Source organism: Chiloscyllium plagiosum, unplaced genomic scaffold (assembly GCF_037043375.1).
Source record: "Chiloscyllium plagiosum isolate Xiang-an unplaced genomic scaffold, Cpla_swu_hap1 HiC_scaffold_33, whole genome shotgun sequence".
Classification (NCBI taxonomy): domain Eukaryota; kingdom Metazoa; phylum Chordata; class Chondrichthyes; order Orectolobiformes; family Hemiscylliidae; genus Chiloscyllium; species Chiloscyllium plagiosum.
In genome coordinates, this window is record NW_028270171.1 from 11797887 (window position 1) to 11814815 (window position 16929).

General features: G+C 40.3%; 1 protein-coding gene across 1 annotated transcript in view; it reads left to right on the top strand.

Annotated features, from left to right (window-relative positions):
* Window positions 1–16929, top strand: part of LOC122542207 (F-box only protein 47-like) — a 65925-nt gene that overhangs the window by 27951 nt on the left and 21045 nt on the right. Inside the window, exons 6-8 of the mRNA XM_043679688.2 lie at window positions 1242–1319; window positions 4229–4337; window positions 15674–15850. Of these exons, the coding sequence (XP_043535623.2) occupies window positions 1242–1319; window positions 4229–4337; window positions 15674–15850 (364 nt within the window). The remainder of the gene's footprint in view (window positions 1–1241; window positions 1320–4228; window positions 4338–15673; window positions 15851–16929) is intronic.

Genomic DNA, 16929 nt, shown 5'->3' on the forward strand with positions numbered 1-16929 from the left:
ATTCAGTCATCTTATTTGCTTTGCGTTATTCAAGGGTTTTTTTAATACATTAACTGAATGTATCTCTCATGTATTAGTTATCTTTTATGTGAAGAAGAATGTCCTGATATCAGTCCGAAATCTACATTTTGCTAATTTGAATATCTGACCTATCTCACAAGTTAATTTAGAATAATATTTCTAAATTATATTCTCAATTCTCTTATTCTGTACTTCTGAAGTCCAACAAGGAATCCAGGGGAAACTTCTTTATTTAGAGAGTGGTGACAATGTGGAACTTGCTATGACATGGAGTAATTGAAACGAGTAGCTTGAAGGAGAAGCTAAAGTAAGTTCATGAGCGAGAAGGGAATAGAAGAATGTACCATGTGGCTGGGTGCAATGGAGAGAGAAAATGGTGTGAAGCATAAATACAGGATTGGACTTGTTGGGTTAAATGATATGATTAAGATGCAAATTCTGTATGATCACCTCTCAGTTACTTCTTCTCATGGCTGAAGAACTTGAATGTTTGCAGTTATAAATACCTAAAATTAAAACTGAAAATTCACCAGGGGCTGATCAGCATCTGAAAGAAAAATAATTTGATGTTTCAGTGTGGGTTGTTATCTGGAGTGATGATCAGTAACGCAGAATGGCCAGCACACATGCTTAGATATTGCCAGTGACATCACCCAGCTGATGCAAGACAAGCTACAGGAAGTGTCTGCGATCACCAATATGCCATTGTTTACCATGCACGATGACACCGTCATCATGCATATGCCACTGTTGTAGAACTAGGGGAGCAATATAAAGGTTGATACCTGGTGGAATGAAGGTCAGCATTGGGAGAGGGAGCAGGTGGGAGGCCTGCACTAAGAACAGGATGGGGAAGACCTGTGCCAATATCCTTTTTGTCTCTGAGTGAGAGGAATGCTGAAAGAAAATTGTGAAGCTGCAGGGAAGTGGGAGAGAGAAGGGTTTGCTAGAATAAAGTGAAACCCCCTTCTTGTGTAGGCAACTCTAATTTACATCTTGCCATTTTTAGACAAGTAGCTGCAGCCACTTGGGAAAGTCCTTTCTCTGTCTGCTTTTTGCACTAACTAGAGGATGTGTTCACAGGAAATTCAACCTTTATTATCAGAATTGGCAATGTTGAAAGGGCCCTCTCAGAATATTATCCTGGCTGTTTTGTTCCGATATGCTCTGCTGCTCTGTCAATATTTTTGAAGGTGTCTTTTATTTTTTCTCCTCGTCAGAATCCATGCTTCAGGATGGGTGGCTGTAGTATGCTGATACAATGTTCAGGATTTGCTTGTTTTGGGCTGTTATTACAGGTAAGATGCAGGCTGTCATAAGTAATGATGTCACATTAAGATTTTTAGTGAAAGTTTAATGTTTAAAAAAGTTGTGATGATTGGTTTCAATTCTACAGTCATTCTTGCTATATTTTCCCAATTTGTTGACTATTGTTTATTCACCCTTATTTTCACTGTTTTCGATACTGTTGGGGGAGGATTGCCTCTCAGGAGAATGGAACAACAACCACGTTGGTGGCACCACAGTTGGCTATGCTGCACAGCAGGAGAGGGAAAAGACTAGGAGAGTTTTAGTGATGGGAGACTCCATTGTCAGGAGAACTGATAGACAGTTGTGGCAGCAAAAGAGTCTCTTAAATAGTATGTTGCCTCCCTGATGCCAGGGTCGGGGATGTCTCAGAGTGGCTTCAGGGCATTCTGAAGGGAGAGGGTCAACAGCTGGCTGTCGAGATACATATTGGAACCAATTACGTAGATAAAATTTGAAATGAGATCTACAGCAGGAATTTAAAGAGTTAGGTGGGAGATTAAAGAGGAAGACGACTAAAGTTCCACTTGAACATGCTATTGAGTATAGGAACAGGAAGATAGGTCAGATGAATATGTGGCTGAAGATTTGGCATAGGAGGGAGGGCTTTAGATTTTTGGATCATTGGGCCAACTTCTACAAGCTGGGTGGATTGCACCTGAATCGGAATGGATCAAATATTCTTTCTGGGAGGTTTGTATGTGCTATTGGAGAGGATTTGATGGGGTTGGACACACAAAGTAGATGTAAAGTCAGGAGCAAGATTCAGTCAGACAAAATGCTAGGACTTGAGCAGGTTGAGCCATATGGGAGATCTAGAAAACAAAATTGTATCTATTTTAATGCAAGGAGTGTGAGTAGTATGTCAAATGAACTTAGAACATTGATCAGCATGTAGGAGAATGATTTTGGATTGGCAGCTCAACATTCCAGGGCATATAAGTTTCAGATGCGGTAGGGCATTGCATTATTGATAAAGGAAACCATCACTGCGCTAATGAGGAAGAACTTCCCAGAAGGCTCTTCAAATGAGGCCATTTGGTCGAGCTCAGAAATATAAAAAAAAATTATCTTGCTGGGATTATACTACAGGCCTTCGTCAACAGTCAGAGGGAAGTAGTGAAGCGGAAGTATACGAAAATCCCAGAAAGGTGAGAGAAGCAGAGTTTTAGTTGCAGGGGATTTCAACTTTGCTAACGTTATCTGGGATCGCCTTAATGTGAAAGGATTAGACATGGTGGAATTTTTAAAGTGCATCCAGGAGAGCATTTATGGCAATATATAGATAGTCCTAAAAGAGATGGGCAGTGTTAGACCTAATCCTTGGGAATGAAACTGGTCAAGTGGTTGTAGTTTCAGTGTGTGAGCATTTGGAGGGTAATGACCGTAACTCTGTAAGTTTCAAAGTTATTGTGGACAGGAATAAGGATAGTGCAGAGATTATGTGCTTAAACTGGGGGGGGGGAGGGTAGCAGGCTGATTTCAATATCACTAGATAAGATCTGGCAAACGTAGACTGAGAGCAGCTACTTGCAGGGAAGTCTTCATTTGGAAAGTGGGAGTCTTTTAAAAGTAGTATGGAGAGAATTCAAGGTCAGCAAGTTCCTCTCAGAGTGAAGGGTAAGGGCACCATGTCCAAGGAATGCTGAACGTCAAGGGATATTGAGAGTTTGATAAAGAAAAAGAAGAAAGCATATATCAGGTACAGTGCATTAAAAACAAGACCCTTCAAAAATATACAGATTGTCAGAGGCTACTTAAAAAGGAAATTAGGAGGGCAAAGAAGCGCCAAAAATATCTTTGACAGATGGGATCAAGGAAAACGCCAATGCTTTTTATAAATGTGTTAAAAGTAAGAGGCTTATCAGGTAAAGAGTGGGACCTGATAGAGACCAAAGGGAAAATCTCTGCGTGGAGCCAATGGATGTAGGTGAGGCTTTAAATGAATACTTCTCATCTGTATTCAACAGTATCAGCATACCATTCTTGCCTATGCTGCACATAAATCCAAATAAATCTGAAGAGCAGGCACCATCATGTAAGAGCTGATGAGTACCCACTGTGAATTATTGTGGATCTCACACTATGAATAGGATTTCAAATGTTTCATTGAGGCAAACCCATACTTGGGGAACTCTATAATCACCATTAAAAAAACTCCTAAAGGTAATACTGGAAACTTTGATGTTCAGCTGAAGTGAATCATAATGAGGACCAAGCTTACATTGTCACTACTCTTTTGGACAGTCAGTAACGGAGCCTACCTGAATGGCTGGATATTCTTGGGCTCTGTTTAATGATACAGTTATTTATTTTTATACTTGTAATCATTTTTTTGTGTTTCTAATGATGTGGTTAATCTACATAGAAACAATTGAAGTTGTGTGTCAGTAGAAAGCCCATTGTTCTTTAAGTAATATTTGTTCATAACTTTCTGTTTATTTGATTTTCATGTCTATTACTGTGGTGGGTATTCTTTCTAGTGAATGGAACACATTCTAACAAACTTTTTCTCCTCATACAATGTGCCTTGCGTTGCCCCTCTGTACCAGTTAATATTTTTCCATTCCCTGCCTGCAATGCATGTTATGTCCTCCCCAACCTTTACATTAGGATTGAATTGCAGCATTTTTGTTTTGATTTTTTTTCCTATTAGTACATACATGAGGATGTAATTTGAGTGGAAGAGGAAATTGGAAGGACAGTAAACCTACCAGTTTCAGTTCATCCTCTTAGATAATTAGAGATTCTTGCTTGGAGAACTAATCCTTCATCTCTATTGCAAAATCAGGAGAGTTCTGATAGATTAAAAAAGGCAATAATGTAAATTAAGGGTAGAAAAAAGTAAACTTACATTTGATTTACCTTGTAATATATTTTTTCTTCTGCCTTCCTGCAGACTCTTATAGCAGGCTGGGATGAACTGGAGTGCCATCGTGTGTTTAACTTCCTGAATGAAAATGCAAACTTGCCACGGAAAATGCAAAGTGTGGTATGCAGCAGACCAGGTAAAATTGGAGCTGAGAGAAATATTAGCGATATTACCATTACTAGCAACTTGCTTCACTGAACTTGTCATTCCAGCTCTGTCTTGTTATTTCATCACCTTTGCAACACTGGGCCCAGTAATTCTTTGCAGCCAGAAACTGCAGTGCAGTCATCAAGAGCAGACACTATTTAATGAAAAAATAATATGAACAGACATTGATTTTTTTAAAAAAAATTATGTAACCTATTTTTCTAACCAACCTGTTCAGAGATGCTATAACACACTTCTGCAGCAATTGAAACTTGAACCTAAGTCCCTCGGGTTCAGGGATAGGGACACTGCCGCTAAGTCACAAGAGGGCCCATTGAGCAGCCATTGATGACTCAGTGAATAATTGCACTTTAGGTGTGGTGCTAAGCTATACAACAAAAAGGTCCCAGTTTAATTGCTATAGCATACTTGGTGAACTGACCTCCAGCTGGGCCAACACTTAACCTTCATAATTTTGGATTGTGCAGGAAAACAATCTGCCAGTGTTCCTGCCCTCAAACATTTTTCCAGTGATTCCATATAATGGTGCTAACAAGCTATTCCTACTTGCAAGGCTTACATTTGAAGAATTGCTACCTGGACAAAATTCCAAAAATTAACTGGCACCAATAATAAACATGTACATCAAGAAAAGAATATATCCATGCATGCAAAAATAATAGAATGAAAAGCTTAATATTTTGTAACTATTTGATTTTTGTTAAGGAACCTGATAGCAATCTCCTTTTCTAAGAGGGATGTACAATCAAATAGTTTAGTTACAGTTGTAAAATTCTGATAATAGTAAGCTCTTAATTTTCCAAGTGCAATATTTTGTTGATCATAGTAATCAAATTAAAACAAATGGATTCATAAGGTCTGAACAGAAATAGGTTATCATCGATGGTAATACAACTGGAATATAACAATGCTTAGGTAAGTTTTTTAAGTGTAGCACTTAATTTTGCCACCAGAGGCTGCTGCAGTGTTGTATAAAATTATTTAGTTTGTCAAGTGACATGAAAGTTTAAAGTCACTGTGCTGTCTCCTTTTTGAGGGAATAACCTATCTGATCATATAACTACTTGGAAGAGTCTAAGCTGTGGGGTTCCTTAGAGCATTGGTGCACTGTGGAACTGGCCTGATCAGACTAATATTTGCATTCTTGTGATTTTTCACATGGTGAGTTCTCATCTCCGTCACACTGCTAATGGGTTAACAGCAGGATGTCAGTGAGTGGAGGTCAGATTTTTCTCTAAATAACAACCAGACAAACATAAAAGGTCCTAAGGTACTATTTCAAAGAAAGTAGGAGTGTTCTCCCTGAAACTCTGGTCAAGATTTAACCCTCAAACAAACCCTAAAAATTGGTCATTATCATATAACTGTGTGCAAATTGACTTCAACGTTTCTTACATTACTTTACTTCATAAAATATATAAAATGAGTGGTTAGAATTTAGAATGCATTGCCTGAATGTGTGGTGGTGCAGTTGTGACTTTCAAAAGCATAATTATCTGAATAGAAAAATCTTAAGAGACAACAAGGTAAGGTGTGGTCTAGTTGAATTGCTTTTGTGGACAATTGGTATGGACATGACTGGCTGAATGATAACCTCATGTGCTGTAACCATTCTGTGATTCAACGATACTTCATGGCTGTTAAGCATTTGTGATGCCTTGAAGTTGTGAAATTTGGATATAAATGCAAGTTTTTTTTTTACCACCAGAAATAATAATAGAAGAGAACTATTCTAGCCTAGGGAAGAGGAGGAAATTTATTATAGAGTCATAGAGATGTATAGCACAGAAACAGACCCTTCGGTCTAACTTGTCCATGCCAACCAGATATCCCAACCTAATCTAGTCCTATTTGCCAGCACTTGGCCTATATCCCTCTAAACCCTTCTTATTCATATACCCATCCAGATGCCTTTATAAATGTTGCAGTTGTACCAGCCTCCACTACTTCCTGTGGCAGCTCATTCCATACATGCACTAGTCTCTGCGTGAAAAAGTTGCCCCTTTGGTCCCTTTTATATCTTTCTCCTCTCACCCTAACCTATGCCCTGGACTTCCCCACCCAGGAAAAGATTTTGTCTATTTATCCTATCCATGCCCCTCATGATTTTATAAACCTCTATGAGGTCACCCCTCAGCCTCCGACACTGCAGGGAAAACAGCCCCAGCCCATTCAACCTCTGCCTATAGCTCAAATCCTCCAAACCTGGTAACATCCTTGTAAATCTTTTCTGAACCCTTTCAAGTTTCACTACATCCTTTTGATTGGTCTCAATAAAGATCTCCATCCTAACAGGAACACTTGGTGTTTTCCATGTCCCATGCACAAATATTAGTTTGAACATGTTTTAAAAATTAGATTAGATTAGATTACTTACAGTGTGGAAACAGGCCCTTCGGCCCAACAAGTCCACACCGACCCGCTGAAGCACATCCCACCCATACCCCTACATTTACCCCTTTACCTAACACTACGGGCAATTTAGCATGGCCAATTCACCTAACCTGCACATCTTTGGACTGTGGGAGGAAACCGGGGCACCCGGAGGAAACCCATGCAGACACGGGGAGAATGTGCAAACTCCACACAGTCAGTCGCCTGAGGCGGGAATTGAACCCGGGTCTCTGGCGCTGTGAGGCAGCAGTGCTAACCACTGTGCCACCGTGCCGCCCTGTGCAAGGTAACTTTTTTTTAACCATGCAAACATTTGAAATGGTCAGGCAGCCTGCTCCCAAGCTTTTGGCAAGGTTGTTCATGAGCTGATTGATAAGAGGTGAAGTTGGAGCAACCAAGGAACTCACCCATTTTTCTCCTTCTGGGCAAAGCACCTCCTATTCTGCATCATTGCTACTGGCACATCCCTACCTTATAACTGATCATGTAAGGAGACAGTGTTTACTTCAGTCTATCTCACTACCTCAAATCATATGTAACAATTGCAACGCAATCTCACACTGATGTTCTGCTTTTGTTAATGAATTTTTAAGGCAGCAACAGAAAGTTTGCATTACTAGATAGCATAAACTTGCTCAGTTGATTGTAGGAAATGTGATCACTTAAAAGTTCTAAACACTAAAGAATCTGCCTACGTTTTGTTTCATTATTTAGGCAGTGAAATGTGCCTGTAGGCATTTGTATATAACATTTTTATTTTTCTGCTGTTTTTGTTTAGTGAATTCTCTAGCTCAAGGACACCTATTCCTGCTTGGCATTTTAGAGTCATGTTTCAGCCAACTCGTATGTCACTTTAACCACAATTCAATGCTGTGTTGAAAGTAAAATTAGCTTTTAACAATTGTCATGTGACCTGTTCTGACATTTGCCTGAAAATTTGGTTGGCTGAGGGCTGTTAAAAGATTAAACGAAAACCCAGATTTTACTTTTTAGGAAGAAAGTGCAAGGTATTTACACTTTGAAAGAATGGTGGTCCCCTGTGTGCTCAATGTTGATAGTCTGAGATGCCAAAGTCCCAGAAAGATTTTGAGAATGGTGTGTTGTAAATGATTACGCCTTTAACTGCATTTATTGTCAGGATGAAAATGATTTAGGGATCTCAAGTATAGCTAAATATATCAGTTTCTAAACAAGGGCCATGTAAATTCATGTTGGCATAGAAATGGATTGATTAGGGTTAAGGGTCCAGGATATCTCTGAAATTCATGAACATGGTTAGTCCACCAAGATCTGGGAGGGAGAAAGCAGCTGTAGCAAAGAGACAGTGTGGTTCTCTGTGTAGAAATGTGCTCGGACTTCCTGCTAGGGTGGAAAAGACTGAATTATTGAGGAGCTGAAATAAGGCTGGAAGAATCCTCTAACTTCCATTAGAGGAAGAATCTACAAGAGAAAAAAAAACCCACTGTGAAAAACAGTTCTGAGATTAAAATTTCCCTCCAGGCTGAGAAAGAAAAGAACAGAACAGGAGTAAACCTTTGGTCTTTAAGAATCATCTCGGATTTAATGTCTGAAATAATTTAATGTCCATGTAAGGTATTGTGTAATGTATATTTATGAATTGTGTTTAAAGTACAGTATAAGTTGCCTGTAAAGTTTATCCAGTAATGCTTTTAGTATTTTATTACAGTAAAAGTCTTAAACATGAAATCTATGCTGTTCTTTTAGCTAATAACTGGAAGTCAGAATTTAAATGTTATCAGTCTCTATGGTTATTGTAACAGGTTCATGAACTAAAATTCACCTGGATCTTGTGTTCCTGACTCCAGTTTGAAACTTTTGCCAGACTGTTTGATAACATTATTATTCAGTTATTATTTTCATCACATTTATTAGTCTCACAACCTAGTTTTCTTTTGTCATCATCAAGAAGGGTTGGTGAAGAGAAGGTTGGACCTGGACAGGAAGTTTTAGATGTTACTTGCGGAGCTAATTGTATAAGTTTTCTATTCAGTTGCACAAATTACATACATCTAAGAAATAAATCTTGTTATTTTAAGACTAAATATGGAAGTGAGCCCAAAAGCAGAGGTACTTCTGATCCGGGAGTTTGGGTTTCTTGTGCAATTACATTCTTCTATACTCATTGCCTATTCATATGCATGTAAAGTGAAACTTTGATGGACAGAGGGACTGAACATTCTGCTCCAGGGACTTTCTAGACTGCAAATTCTAGTTATCATACTTAAAAGGCACCTGGACAACATTTCACTTTCTACAACCCAGAAGCATCACTCAAGCTCTCATCATTCTCCAACTAATTCTGGAAATATCAGAGACCTTGTATAAAACAGTGCCATATTTCAGTAACAGCTCCCTAGAGTTTCTCCTGAAGGTTGTTCAGGAAAGAAGGTCACTGCTTTTCCTGAGGGATGAGAACAAGAGGCTGTCCCAACTGATGAAGAAAACCTGGGCATTGGTGGCATTTGTAGAGAACCTGGCTTCAGTGCTGAAAAAGGGAAACAGGCCATTTGGCGCAACAAATCCACACCAACTCTCCGAAGAGCATCCCATCCAGACTCAAACCTCCCCCCCCCACCCATCCCTGTAACCCTCCATTTTCCCTTTTGCCAATCCACTTAACCCACACATCCCTGGACACTATGGGCAATTTAGTATAGCCAATTCACCTAACCTCCATATCTTTGGTCTGTGGGAGAACGCCGGAGCACCCAGCAGAAACCCATGCAGACATGGGGAGAATGTGCATACTCCACACAGTTGCCAGGGACAAGAAATGAACCTGGGTCCTGGTGCTGTGAGGCAACAGTGCTAACCACTGAGCCACAGTGCTGCCCCTAAATTACTTGCTGCAATCTGCCAGAGTATGTGCAGCCACATACTCAGTGCTTCGTGTTCCAATGCATTCTTAAGATTGTTACTGCACAGCATTGTCACACACAAAATTGGTTGCCAGGCATCTTTGTCTGATGTGCAATCAATGTCTGTCACTTCATTACAGCTGCCAGTGTAGCTCTAATTGCACCACATTGCTCCTAGCTCTCATATCTTTCCAGGATTTACGTTTAGAATAAAAGGAGCTACAGCATCCAGCAGCTCGCACATCATCTGTTCACTGACCTTTCATCAAACCTAGGAGAACATGCACTTCTGATAGCTGTTTTTCAAAGTCTTGAATAAGACAAAGGCAGTGCTACAAAGATGGCTTTGGGATGAACATTTCACATGTATCTCAGGCTCACACATCATATAATACTTTATTGATTTGCATCAACTCTAGCTCTTTGACAACATTGAATCGCTATTCAATCAGACCTCTTTAACTCCTAATTTTAACAAAAAAAGTCTTATTATTGTATTGTGTATGAACCATCACAGATCCGAGTATTGACATCTCTTTATGTATCTATTAATACTTATACCCATGCTAATATCTCTTCATGCTTCTGTCTTACTGCAGGAGAGGAACATGCACAGCTAGTGCAAATGTGATGGGGGCATGGATGCAGATGGGGTGTGGGGTGGAATATCTGACATAAGGTTCCCCAGTAAGCAGGCTACTAAGGTGTTAGGAGAGCAAGGGAAACATACCTGTGCTGAAGGGGAGATTGCGTATCTACAGCTATCAATTGAGAAAGCCCCCAAGTAGCTATTCCCAGCGCACTTGAAGCAGCAGCGTCTTTAAACCTTGTGACACTAACAAAGCTTATGTTTCTATATGCAGCTTCTGGATCTTAGTCCTAAACCAGAATAGGAGCATCTCACAACACATCTCTAAGGTGGAACACTTACAAGCCTCAGAACTGCAACATTGAGGCCTTCTACCCTACCTCATCCTACGCAGAGACATTGACTTCTTTGGGTATTCTAGAGTAGACAAGGATAACACTTTGTTGAATACAGCACTGATATGGGCCCTCAGGATGAGGAGGAAGAAACAGTCAAAGTTTTTGACACTTGGATGAGAACTAGAAAACAGACTCTGTCTGAGCCATTAATCAGCTGGTGGAAATGCATGGACAAGAAAGCGAACTTCTGTCAGAGAAGCCAGAAATCATGCACAGATGAACAAAGGACAAGTGAATCTGCCCAAGCTCTATCTGATATTGTGATTCTGGCATATGTTTGTTAAATATGCATGGGGACCTTCGTTCCATTGCTCAAACCATAGATTCCCTTACTTACCCTTTGAAGGTACCAGTATATAAAAGACACTGAGAACATTCTCCCCAGGAGGTGGTGGATATCAATCCTCACCTTACCTACCTCACCACATCTGTTAGTTCTTTCTCCACCACCTCTGCTCCAAAGAAAACAACCCAAGTTTATCCAGCCTCACTTCATAGCTGAAATTCCAAGCAACATTCTAGTGAATCTCCTTTGCACCCCTTCCAGTGCTGTTGCATGCTTCCTATACTGAGATGATCAGAACTGTACACAGTGCTCCAACTGTGGCCTAAATAAAGTTTGTACAGCTCTGATATGCTGTTTTATTCTATGTCATGACTAATGCAGGCAAGTATCCCATATGTCCTCTTAACTACTCCATGAACCTATCCTACCATCTTCAGCTATCTGTGGATAAGCATCCCAAGATGCCTGTGAGCCTTCTAGTGTTTTACCATTCTTTGAGTACTCCCTTCTCTTGTTCCTTCTTCCAAAGTTCATCAACTCACATTTATCAGGGTTAAATTCCATCTGTCACTGATGTGACCAATCCATTTATATCCTCCAGTAATCTTCTTCCTCAATGTCGACCACCTTGCCAATCTTTGTGTCATTGACAAACTTATTTATCATCCCACTCATATATCATCAACAAAAAGGAACCCATACTGATTCCTGTGGTTCACTGCTGCATGTTGGACTACAGTCACACAAACAGCCTTCCACCATTATCCTCTGTCTCCTGTCATTAAGCCAACTTTGGATTCAACTTCCCAAGTTATCCTGGATCCCATGAGCATTTACTTCTTTGTCAGCCCCCCATGTGGGACCATGAAATCCATATATAAACTAGATCAACGCTCTACTCTCGTCCAAACACTTTGTTACCTCCTCGACAAATATTACTAGTTTTGTTCAGTATGACCTAGCCATGTGGAACAATTGAACCTGCTGATCATGCAACTGCTTAACGGATAGTCACAGTTTGCTTTTTCCAGTTGCCAGGTTCAAGCAGGTAAGTATGTAATGGGACCTCCAGCAGCAGGTGAGGACAATGATGGAGGGAGCTGAGCAGTTTTCTGGAATCTCCACTAGTGGGTGGCAGTTTGAAGGCGGGGGGGGGCAACTGGAACAATCAAACTGATTCTTGCCAGAAAAGAAAATGTGTCTTTTGTGGAGAGGACAGATATAAAGGGAGCTCAGACAAACAAAGGAATTCGTCACCCCAATGTAACCCACACAGTCATGCTCTGTACATAGTTTAAATAGTTAATTGTTTATCCTTAATTTCCTTTCCTGTTTTTAATGACTTGTTGCCAGTAGAATAAAGAATCCTTTCTTCATGAATTTTGGGCAATCCATATTCAAATCTCATGTTACATTGAGTCTGCACGATCACAAACTGGAAACTACTACAGCTGGGCAACAGTTGTGCAAGTTGAAGGTTTCTGGCCATCATAGGTCCAAGAGATTATTGTTGGGCCAGTTTTAATTAGTGCCATGTAACACATAACTTCAGGATCACATGCCTTTATCAATAAGCAGTCAGTATAACCGGAAAAGGTTATATTAATGCAACCTTGTGAGAGATCTCAATAAGAATAATACTTACTGCTACTTAAGTAGCTTATTGGAACTCTCTCAACTATTAGAGAGTTAAATCACAGCAGTGCCAGAGAGACAAGCTTCTAGATCCTCTGATTTGGCAAAGGTGAGAATGTCAACCATCTAACTGATATTTCCTGTAAAGGGGGCCCTTGATTTACAAACATCTGCTTTACAAGTGCTTTTACTTATGAACGCTATCTCATAAAGAGGTGTAATTTTAAAGATCGATATTACGAACAGCTCTTTTATACTGACTTGCATTGTGTGCCAACTTGTGAACAGACTCCAGAATGGGACCCATTCACACTGGGAGACTGTCTATAATTGGAAGCATCATAGGTGGATTTTTGAGGCTGTCCTGGATTGGTAGTGAGAAACTGGAGCAGGGAAATATGGATAGGTCTGGACATGGTGCCTTGAATGGTAATTTTTGTATACAAGGGACAATTGACTGCATGCAATAGGTGCTTAGAGCTCCATGGCATCATTCAGCCAGTATCCCGAAAAGTAAGGATTTTAACTTCTCTATGTCCAGCTTATTTTCAATCAAAGGCAGCAATTCTTGCAGGTGCATACCAAGTATTCAGGGAATTGTCATTAGGCTTACTATCTGCATATCACTCAGTTTCTGTGAATTTTTGCTTCTCAACATCATATCCCTAAGGGCCAGTGGTGGTTATAAGGGATATCCCAGAAGACATGGCTGATGACCTGATGAAGGGCTTATGCCTGAAATGTCGATTCTTCTGATCCTCAGCTGCTGCCTGACTGGCATTGCTTTTCCAGCACCACTCTCGCGACTCTGATGACCCCATTGCAAATTCCTCATTCTAATTCTGAACAGTGTTACAACAATGTCTATAAATCCACAAAGGTTATCAGTGAACAGATAATTTTGTCTTCTAAAGGTGCATGTTCCTTGTTAGGTCCACACAGCTGAGGAGCACTCAAGTACTCATTGGACAGGGGTGTCCAGAATAGTAATTGTTTACTGTGTGTTGCACAACCTAGTTTAATGGTGAAGTGAGAACCTAGAAGAGAAGGATGGATGTGCCACCATTCTCCTCAGATGAGGGAGTCTGATGCAGGTGAGGAGAGAGCCCAAGCTGATGCTGAGGAAGATCAGGCAATAGTGAGATGAGGCAGACAGGCCCAACTGAACCTGACAGTGCTTAGATTTAAGATCAAATGCAACTTGCAATGAATATGTAGACATTAAGAACTGCCTTCAAGGGAATACTTGGTTTATAACTTTAAAACATTGAATTTCTTTGGTGTAAGTTTTAAGTTAATTTTTGCCCATATCCTTCTGCTCAGTTTTCACGTCAATATGGTGTTATACAGGACTGTAAGGGGATGGCACTTGGATGGTTCAACCCTTCATTTGCAAGAGGTATTCATCTACCACAACAATGATGTAGAGGAGCTATATTGTGCCAACTGTTTCCCAAAACTTAACTATCTTGCTCACAGATTACAGTAGTGAATGAGTGACTTAGTGCTCTTTGTACTGTAGTATATAGAGTGCATGTGAGCATCTAGCATGATTACTACTCCTTAAGGTCGTATGGAGGGAAAATCTTTATAGGCTGAAGCCTTAACAGATTGGAAAAGATCACAGGATTGTTGTACAAAGTATGTGTCACACCATGGATATTTTTGTGGAATAGTCAGGCAAAAGAGGGCCAGGGACCTTGATCTCCCTCCAGGTGCCTGGCAGTAAGGTGCCACTGTGACAAGATGGAGAAATGACAGCCCGACATCCAAGATTTGTCATCTCAGCACACTCCAGAGATGCTGACTGCACCACATCCCCTCTGCCAGTAACCCAAACACCTCTGTCAGGTGAGGCCATTGAAGTTATACTTGCACGGGAGACCTGCAGCGAGCTGGAGTCCTGTAGACTTTGGATCACCAGAGGAACACCTGCCAGAGTTATCTGAGGCAAGATGGCAAACCAGTCAGCAGCATTGGCTGCTGAGTTGGCACCAATATGTAGTACTTTGAAATAAAAATGAAAGAAGATGAAATCACTTTGTGTGCATTGGTTTTCAACCTTCTGTTAATCTTAATATGTAGTTTTCACCTTCCTGTATTCCCCTAGCTGTACCACCATAACTTTTCCCTTTGCATCCTCGTTAGTTCTTTACATTCCTCTGGGTCCTTCCACAAATCCACATTTGAAATTCAATTCCCTCCAGTTCCTTTCCACTTAGAACCACTTTTTGTGTTGAGTACTGTTTGCAGTAAGGCCTTTTTTTCATTTTAAACCACCAAGTTTTCTAGTGTCAGCCAGATTGGCTGACTTGGAAAAAGTGAGGACTGCAGATGCTGGAGATCAGAATCGAAGAGTGTGATGCTGGAAAAGTACAGCTGGTCAATCCGAGGAGCAGGAAAATCAATGTTTCGAGCATACTCTCGTCATTCTGATGAAGAGCTTATGCTCGAAACATCAACGCTCCTGCTTCTTGGATTTTGCCTGACCAGCTGTGCTTTTCCAGCACCACACCCTTCGAGATTAGCCCCCCCCCCAAACAAGTCAGCCAATGTCCCATTCAGCTTTCACCCTTTACACTTACATATACCTAAGTGCTTGTAGGAGGATTAATTTTACCCCATCAGATATATGCCTCATAAGTATATTTGGTTTGTGAACAAATCTTTTTCCCATTTTTAGTGAACAAGTTGCACCCATGAATGTAATTCCAGTGAGTTTGGCTGTTATTGGTATTTTTGCATTTGAATGAATGCAGGAGTCCCTGACTATAAAGGTCAGCAGTAGCAAACAGTCTGAAGGGTTCTGAGAACTTAATACCAAAAATTAACCCACTATTGAGAAACTGAATTTGTTCTTCCAGCCCACCTGATATTCTAAAAGCTTCAGGTGAGCCCAAATGATTCAATCTCTAGTTGTATCAGTTATATATAGAGAATTTGCAGGTATCCTTGTGTCAATGTTTAATATCTTGTTCCTCTCCACATAGTACTTTTCATTTGGAAGGACAGGATTACAGTGCGTAAATATTTATACTGGTGATCTAAATTACACAAATAATGCAACATAGTCTTGGGATTTGTAGAATTTCTACAACAGTTTTTGTGTTGTGCTTGTAACAGGTGCAACTAGAAAGCTAGAGCTACAGATCCGTTTGTATTACCGGCGAGTTCTCTTGGATCATTGGGAGCACCAATGCGACATAGCTTTCTGGCTGACTCGTATCCTTAAACCGTGGCCGATGGTGAACCAAGCAAGATTGCTGTACTTACTCTATGGTCCTATGTCCCTCAGTGATGGTAAGGACTAGTATAGAGCGGTTAGGTAATTTAATGCTGTGTACTATTTTTTACAATTAGTTTTCTCACTGATTTTGGAAATGGCTAACTCTGGCTGAAGCGTAGTGTCATTGTGCAGACAGCCTTCTAATATATCACTCAAATTATCATTCTTCACATATGGACCTTGTCAATAAGTGTATCAATAATTGTGGGTGTTTCAGGATGTTGATTTTATAGCTTGTTGTGTGGGATACCACAAGACAAGTATAATCCCTTTCACTATCTCAATAAGAATCAGCACTTTTGTGCTTAAACTAATGGTTTGGCCCCAGCTGCAGTGGGAAAATGTGAAGACTGCAGATGATGAGTTGAGAGTTGGTGCTGGAAAAGCACAGCAGGTTAAGCAGCATCCGAGGAGCAGGAGAATCGATGTTTTGGGCATAAGCCCTTCATTCCTGATGAAGGGCTTATGCCCGAAATGTCGTTTCTCCTGCTCCTTGGATGCTGCCTGACCTGCTGTGCTCCCCCAGCTGCAGTGGCCCAGTTCTGGAACCACACTTTGGGATGGATATGAAGCATTTGGAGAAGGTGCAGCAGAGGTTTGCTAAAACAGTTCAAGTGATTAGAGATTACTGTTATGTAGTGAAATTGGAGGAGTTAGGATTGCTGCCCTTGGAGTGGGAAGGGCTAACAGGATATTTGAGAGAGGTTTATAAAATTGTGAGGGGTTTATGTAGTGTAAATTAAAGTATTTGGAAAAGAACTAGAAATAACTGGGGAGAAAAAAACTTTTTATTTTGAGCAGAGTGGTATGAATTTGGAATACACTGGAACAGATTCAGTAATAGCATTCAAAAGCGAATTAGATAAACGAGAGAAGATTATTAGAGATATGTGAAAAGGGCAAAGGCGTGGATTAACTAGAATGTTTTTCAAAAGAGCTGACACGACCTTCAGGGCCATTCTACTGTGCTGTACTATTCTATAATTTTATATTATAATTCTATAATAAAAATGAATATTCAGCTTGAATAGTGTTACGCACTGTTCATGATGTTGTAGTCAGCATTTATTTTTCTATAAGACCATATTAGGAA